The 7534-nt window shown below is 56.3% G+C and overlaps 1 protein-coding gene across 1 annotated transcript; it reads left to right on the top strand.

Moving 5' to 3' along the window:
- Window positions 1-1313: 1313 nt before the first annotated feature.
- CSPG4 (chondroitin sulfate proteoglycan 4) lies at window positions 1314-7526 on the top strand (the record flags this gene model as incomplete). Its single annotated transcript, XM_008935935.1, has 4 exons — window positions 1314-1571; window positions 2665-6246; window positions 6519-6998; window positions 7389-7526. Coding segments are annotated over exons 1-4 (4458 nt in total), but the record flags the coding sequence as incomplete, so codon positions are not given.
- Between the last annotated feature and the right edge of the window lie 8 nt (window positions 7527-7534).

Below are 7534 nucleotides of genomic sequence, written 5' to 3' on the forward strand. Positions count from 1 at the left end.
CATCCCTGAGGGGCTCAGAAGAACATCACCCTATGCAGAGCACCACAGAGCTCAGAAGAAAACACCAAAAGCCAAAGCAGAGTGCTCCAACTTTATGCCTGCCATATAAACCATCACCTCAGACCCCAGTCAACCCCACAGAAATCTGGGCAACAGGCAAAGGCAACCAGAGAAAAAGCTGTGAGAGCACACATAGGTGTTTACACCCAGACCTCACCATGTAGGAAGCTGCTTTCACCCCAGCAGCCAACCTCCCTCCCTCCCTCCCTCCTCCAGAACAGGAGGCTGGGGTGGGCACCTCAGAGAAGCCAAAGCCTCATCCTCATTGCCCCACAGCATCTCAGCAAACTGCACAGGGGACCCCAAAGCCAAGTGTGGGGTCCAGAGCCCAGCTGGGTGGCTTTGATGACAACTGCAATAGTGAAGTACAGCAGGAAAGTTCCACACGTATAAAGTTGGGCACAGCAGGCTTACAGCCTGTGCCTACATACAGACTGAAAACATCCACATCTACGCCTCTGACACATCCTCACCAAACATTTACAACTTAAGGGTGTCCTGAGTGTTTGTGTTTTGTCCTGCAAACACAGAGTTAACTTGGCCGTGGCTTTCTCTGGAGACACATGCGTTTAATGTGTGTGCAACACAGAGCCAGCAAAAAGATTAAGCACTCTAAAATTAAGCCCTGCCACTCCCTGTGCTTTGGATCCTACCCTGTGCCACAGCCTTTCATTTCAGGACTGTCTGCCCTTGAGCCGAGTCCCTCCAGGGCTGGTGCATTCTGGGCATTGGACATCTTCCAGCCTGGGGCACCCCGTTTGCGCCAAGGTTTCTGTACATCCCACATCCACATATGGATCTCAGGAGCACATGGTCATTCCTCCAGCCCCGGCACCTCCAGGCTGAACGCCAGCAATGTTTGGATGGTACAGAGAGGTGTTAGGAAGTGGTGTAAAACAGGGAGAGGAGCAGAGTGTGGTGTTGGCTGATCCAGCAACATCCCCGGGGCTCCCATGCAGCAGCTCTGTGTTCAGCAGCAGTTGGCACTGGCTGGGGAACCACATGACCACTTCTGCCACAGCTGCCTCCAGAGGGAAGCAGCTGTGGCAGAAGCAGGAAAGACTCATTAGGGTTAACAGTTTGCATCCTAACACTTGGGAACTCATCCCGATGACAGGCACTGTGGCATCTGCCCTGGCCAAAAAGCAAGGGAAAAGGCTCCTCTAAATGCTACATGAACAAGGAGAAACAACCTCCCCCTCACCAGGGGGTCCCTAGAAAAATCAAAATACCCTCTCGCAGGGCAAATGGGGATGGACTTGGGAGGCTCCAGATTCACAGCACCCACCCCCAGAGAGCTTCAGGGAGGCATCCTTCCCCGCCTGACCCTCTTCCCTTTCTCCCCAGCCTCCTTCTTCGGGGACAGCTACGTGGAGATGCCGCTGGCGGACGCCTCGCGCACGGTGCGGCTCCACCTGCAGCTGTACACCAGCCAGGGGACTGGGCTGCTCTTCCTGGCCGCCGGCCAGCCCGACCACCTCCTGCTTCAGCTGCGAGCCGGCAGCCTGCAGGTCAGCACCCCGGCACAGGTTGGGGCTTCATCCAGTGCGGAGGGACAGCACCTGAAAGCAGCAGCTTCTGGGGTCAGATACCAACATGGAGAGCTAAGCCCCCTGCCAGGGGATGTTAAGAGGTCAATAGGAGTGTGGACACGGTCTGCGAGAATAATCTAAACCTAGAGGAGGAGGCTGCAGCTGGGGAAGCTGCTCACCCACTCCCTGGGGTGGTGCTGGGGAGCATGACGGAGACATCCAGATACCAGCACCACGTGCACAGACATGGTGCACAGCACCAGCAGGGTGCAAAGGGCTGGCAAAGAGAAGGGATGAGACTAGAGGGTCCAGAGAACAAAGAGGTCTCCCCCATCTCTCCACAGGCCAAGCCCAGCTAGGGCATGGGAACAGATCAGGACAGAAGAAGAAAATTCCCCTCTTGTGGTTATGATGTTGGCATCTGCCATGAGAGAACAGAGCAGGGAGCATCCAGAACACATCCTGTCTTTCCTGCAGCCTGGGCTGGGCCACCAACCACATCTAAATCAAGACAGGAGAGCAAGCGAGCAGCTGTCTGGAGATGTCCTTACCCTAATGCAGACCACGTGTCTCGGGGTCTATCAGCTAACCCTCTACTTACACAGGCTCCAGGCTGCTGTCTGCAGAGAGCAAAACCTGCTGTTTTCCCTGCCTGTTCCCAAGGCGAGGGCTGGAACAACCCAGGCTGCAGGGATGGATGGAGCAGGGCAAGAGGAGACAGCATCTGACAGGGCTTCTCATGGGGCAAGAGGGAAAGCACAGCAGTGGGACTGGGAGATGGAGGGCTCCAGGGAAATAGCCCCGAGACTGGGGCTTGCTAAGAGACAGTGAAAAAGGAGAGAAATTCAGAGAGCAGGACAAAGAAGGCAGGTCCACAAAGGGGTCTAGCTGGGGAGAAAGGAACATGTCCAGAAGAGGAAGAGGGTGGGATGAGCAGTGGTGAACAGAGGGACTTAAACACTTGTTAGCCCCCAGGAACAGTCCACACTTCAGCAGGTACTTCTGGTAGATGAAGAGGTGTTTTCTGAGCTGCAGATAATTTGAGCTGAGGATTTTGTGTCCTTCCCTGCAGGCCAGGCTGCAGCTGGGCTCAGAGGAGGTGATGCTGCAGTCCCCAGCCGAGCTGCAGCTCAGTAACCTGGAGGTGCACAACGTGGAACTACTGGTGGAAGATGGGAGGATGACACTGACTGTTGATGGCCTCTTCAACAGCTCTGTGGACATTGCAGGACCTGCACGGGAGCTGGACATCCAGTACGGCCTCTACGCTGGTGGGACAGGCAGCCTTGACCTGCCATACCTCGCTGAGGTCAGCTCACCCTTCAGAGGTTGCCTCCACTTAGTGACATTCAACGGCCTGGATGTCCTCTCCCCGATGGCCTCTGATGGCAGCTCCAAGACCTTCCACCAGGTCCAGGAAGGATGCAACACACAGTTCTCTGCGGATCCTGAAGACCCCTTTGGGTTCCTGGGGCCACACTCCTACATCGCGTTTCCCACGTGGGATGCAAGGGAGGAAGCGACCATTGAGTTTGTGATAACGACGAGCATCACCCAGGCACCCCTCATCTACCACGGGGGGCTGGAGAATGACTTCTTCTACCTGGAGATCTCCAACGGGCGCCTAAGAGGGTTTGTTGAGAAGGGAAATGGCATCATCGTCCTGCACAACAACGTCTTCATCAGCGACGAGCAGCAGCACTATGTCAAAGTCTACACAGACATCCACAAGTTTGAGATACTGATCGACTACTACGCCTCATCCACGTCCAACCGGGGCATCAACAACCACCTGGACCTTCAGGGAAACCTCTTCATCGGAGGTATGAATGAAAAAGCTTCGCAGAGGCTGAGAGACCATCATCTTGCTTTCATCTCAGCGTGGACCATGACAAACAATTCATTTGTTGGCTGCTTGGAGGACCTGCGGATAAACCTGCAGAGGAGGAGTCTGCAAGATGCCGTGATCACCAGGGACATCACATCAGGCTGTGGAAAGCAGGAGCACTACTGGGACTACGACGAGATGTACGAGCAGGATGAGACACCCACTTCCCCACCTCCAGATGGCTGGTCAGGAGCACCAGGCCTGGTGGTGGAACCGTGCCAGCCAGACAACAGCTTCCCATCTGCCTTTGCCAACATCAGCAGGCTGCTGCACGTCAGCCCCCTCATCGTCTCTGAAGGGGGCATGGCCTATCTGGAGTGGAAACACACCCAGCCAACAGTAGACTTGAGTCTTGCAAATATCCGACAGTCCCAAATCCTCTTTAGCATCACCAAGGACCCTAGACATGGCCAGCTGGAGCTGGACATTCCTGGGTCCAGGAGCAGAAGGAAGTTCACCTTGTTGGACATTGTGAATCGAAAAGTCAGATATGTTCACGACGGCTCTGAGGGGCCCATGGACCAGCTGATGCTGGAGGTGTCAGTGACTGCCCAGCAAGGGGTCCCCGAGTGCTTGCGGCAGGAGCAGATGTACCTGCTGCCCATCATGATCAACCCCATCAACGACGCCCCACAAGTGATCTTCCCCCACGGGAACGACATGACAATCCTGAAGCACACACGGAAACACCTGACTACAGACATCTTGCAGGTCCTAGATGATGACACATCCTGCGACGACCTCGAATTCCAGCTGCATGGTGGCCAGCAGATGGAGGAGGGTTACGTGGAGTATGACTTTCACCCTGGAGTGCCCATTGAAGAGTTCTCCTGCAGGGACCTGGAAGCAGGCAACGTAGCCTACGTGCACCAGAGCGGGACCAACTTACAGCTCACCTTGCAGGTCAGTGATGGAACAGTCCCAAGCCCCATTGCCACCCTTAGGATCCTCGCCATCGACCCCGACATCCGCCTGCACAATAACACCGGCCTCTCCATCTCCCAAGGAGGGGCAGCACGCATTACCACAGCCAACCTGTCAGTGGAGACAAACGCTGTGAAACAACGGGTTGCCATCCTGTACGTCCTCACAGAGCCCCTAAGGTATGGGGAGCTCCAGAAGCAAGGGAGCGTGGGAGGGGAATGGAAAAAAGTCGAGTCCTTCCATCAGCAAGACCTGGAGCAAGGGCGCATCCAGTATTTTAGCACAGACTCAGAGCACCGGCTGGAAGATGTTGTGGAGAAGTTGAGATTCAAAGTCCAGGTAGGGCAGAAGGTCTTGCAAAACAACACCTTTCTCATAAGGATTAAAAGAGCCACCATTAAGATGAGGACCATGGTCCCCCTCCAGATGAAGAACAAGCGGCACAGAAATATCACCAGTAAGGAGCTGGAGGCAATGTTGGAAGATCCAAACTCCACCCCAGTCCCCTTCCACTACATGATAATCCAGGCTCCCAAAAAGGGAAACCTGGAGCTGCTCGGCAACAGATTGACTGAAGGCTTTGGATTTACCCAAGATGACCTGCAAAGAAACCACCTGAGCTACAGTGCAACCATCAGGAACTCTCAGCAAGCTGAGGACACCTTCCAATTCCGCATCCGCGCCGGTGAGCAGCACTCTCCTGTCTATACCTACACAATCAGCATTGGTGGGGACCCCGATGCACCAGCCCTGACCAACATTCTCCTGACAGTGCCAGAAGGGGGGCAAGCTGTCATCTCCAAGGACCATTTGTTTGTACAGAGTATGAACAGCATGGACTACCTCTACGAAGTGATCGAGGGACCAGCACATGGGAGGCTGGCCTGGGCTGCATCCCACGGCTGGGCTTCCAGAGAAGAGATCACGGAGTTCACCAACGACGACATCCTTCACCGCCGGCTGCTGTACCTGCACGATGACTCCGAGACACTGGAGGATGACATCCCCTTCGTAGCAACCAGGCAGGGCGAGGGCAGCACCGAGCCCGAGGCAGAGGAAGTGAGAGGGGTTTTCAGGGTCTCCATCCTACCTGTCAACGACCACACCCCAGTCCAGGTGGTGAACAAGGTCTTCAATGTGGTGCGCAATGGGCAGCACCTGCTGACGACGGATGATATTGCCTTCACCGACAAGGACTCTGGCTTCTCCGACTCACAGCTGGTGCTGGCGAGGAAGGACATTTTGTTTGGCAGCATAGTGTCCATTGATGACAGAAGCCGCCAGGTCTATCGGTTCACACAGGAGGACTTGAGGAAGAAGAAGATCCTCTTTGTCCATTCAGGGGCTGACCGGGGCTGGATCCAGCTACAGGTCTCGGATGGCCTCCACCAAACCACAGCCCTCCTGGAAGTACAGGCATCAGACCCCTACATCAAAATAGTCAACAACACCGGCCTAGTCATCCACCAAGGCAGCCGAGGGAGCATTGACTCCTCCGTCCTCAGCCTGGAGACCAACATGGACATCAGGTCAGATGAAGAGATACGGTTTCTGATAACAACCCCCCCGAGGTGGGGTACTGTGCTCAAAGGGGAGCAGCCAGTCGTGGCCTTTTCCCAGAGGGACCTCCTAGCAGGAGAGATCTCCTACCGACACAATGGGAGCAGGAACACCCGTGACGAGCTCCAGTTCACTGTAGAAGCGAATGAGGTGGTGGTGGAGGACACACTGGCCATCAGCGTGTTCTTGGATACCCACCCCAGCCCTCTGCACATAATCAACCACAGGGAGATCTACGTCTTCCAGGGGGAAGCAGCCGGGATCAAGGAGGAATACTTATTGGTGAGTATCCACCTCTTTAGTCATTCCCTAAGCCGCCATCACTTCCTTGGCCACCAAACCAGGAGAGCCAGCTGTGGAACTCCATTTTACACCCATCTGCCCCAAGTGAAGGACTCATACCCATGTCAGGCTTTGGCTGTGGGAAAAGTCGGGGTTCCAGCATAGCCTCAGCAAGAAGGCAACTCTTGCAGCTCATCCCAACTCAAAGCCTTGGGGGACTGCACAACAGTGGGCTGTGGGTCACCCATGTTTTGTCTCCCCCACACTCCCAGGTGGCCCATGAAGAGATCCCTCCCCAGGACATAGTCTACCTGGTAAGCAGCCTCCCAGTCTCTGGCTTCCTGGCAATGCTTCAGCACAGCCCAGATGCAAACGAGCAGCCCAGCCTGGACCCCATCCAGTCCTTCACCCAGGAGGACATCAACAACGGCAGAGTCCTCTACCTCCACTCCAAGCCGGATGAGAAACATGACCGGTTCGTCGTGGACATCACGGCCCATGGTGCAGACCCACTGGAAGGGGTGGTGGTGAGCCTGGTCATGCTCCCCATCACTGTGCCTCTGGAGGTCCACAACATCACAGTGCTAGGAGGTGGCTCCACTACCCTCTCCACAGGCATCCTCAACATCCCCAATGCCTACTACACAGCTCTCGGGATGGAGTTCAGGGTGCTCGAGCCCCCCCAGTTCGGCAGCCTCCTGAGCAGCAAGAGGCCAGAGGATGGCGAGCTGCACAGCTTCACCTGGAGTGAGGTAGGGTAGCCAAAGGTGCCCACTTGCCATCACGCTGATTTCCCAGGAGGTTAGGGAAGAGCCTGGGACTGGACTCCAGCCCCCAGCAGGAGGCTGGGATGGGCTGCAGGGCCCCTCTCCCCATGGGAGAGTGCTGCCCTTCGGATGGAGGGGCCCAGGGTGGTGGATTTGCCCTGCAGACAGGGCTTGCACCAACCCTCACGGAGTGTTCAGCTGTCCCTGGGGATGCAGCAAAGCACCCACGCTGGGCTCCACGGGGGTCCTGCTCCCTATATGTGTGCCGGATCCATCCCACAGGGATGCCACCGGTGGTGGGTGCCCAGGTCCCCTCCCCAGCAGGGCTGGAGGCCCATGTCCTCCTGGGAAGGTCACCCAGCCCCTGCCCCGCAGGTGGAGAAGCAGCAGATCCAGTACAGGCAGGACGGTCCCCAGGCGCAAGGCGACAGCTTCACCGTCCTGGCCAACGCCTCGGAGATGGACCGGCAGAGCCAGCCCAGGACCCTCTTCATCACCATCCTGCCCCGCAGCTCCAAGGG

Source organism: Merops nubicus, unplaced genomic scaffold (genome assembly GCF_000691845.1).
Source record: "Merops nubicus isolate BGI_N331 unplaced genomic scaffold, ASM69184v1 scaffold41072, whole genome shotgun sequence".
NCBI lineage: Eukaryota > Metazoa > Chordata > Aves > Coraciiformes > Meropidae > Merops > Merops nubicus.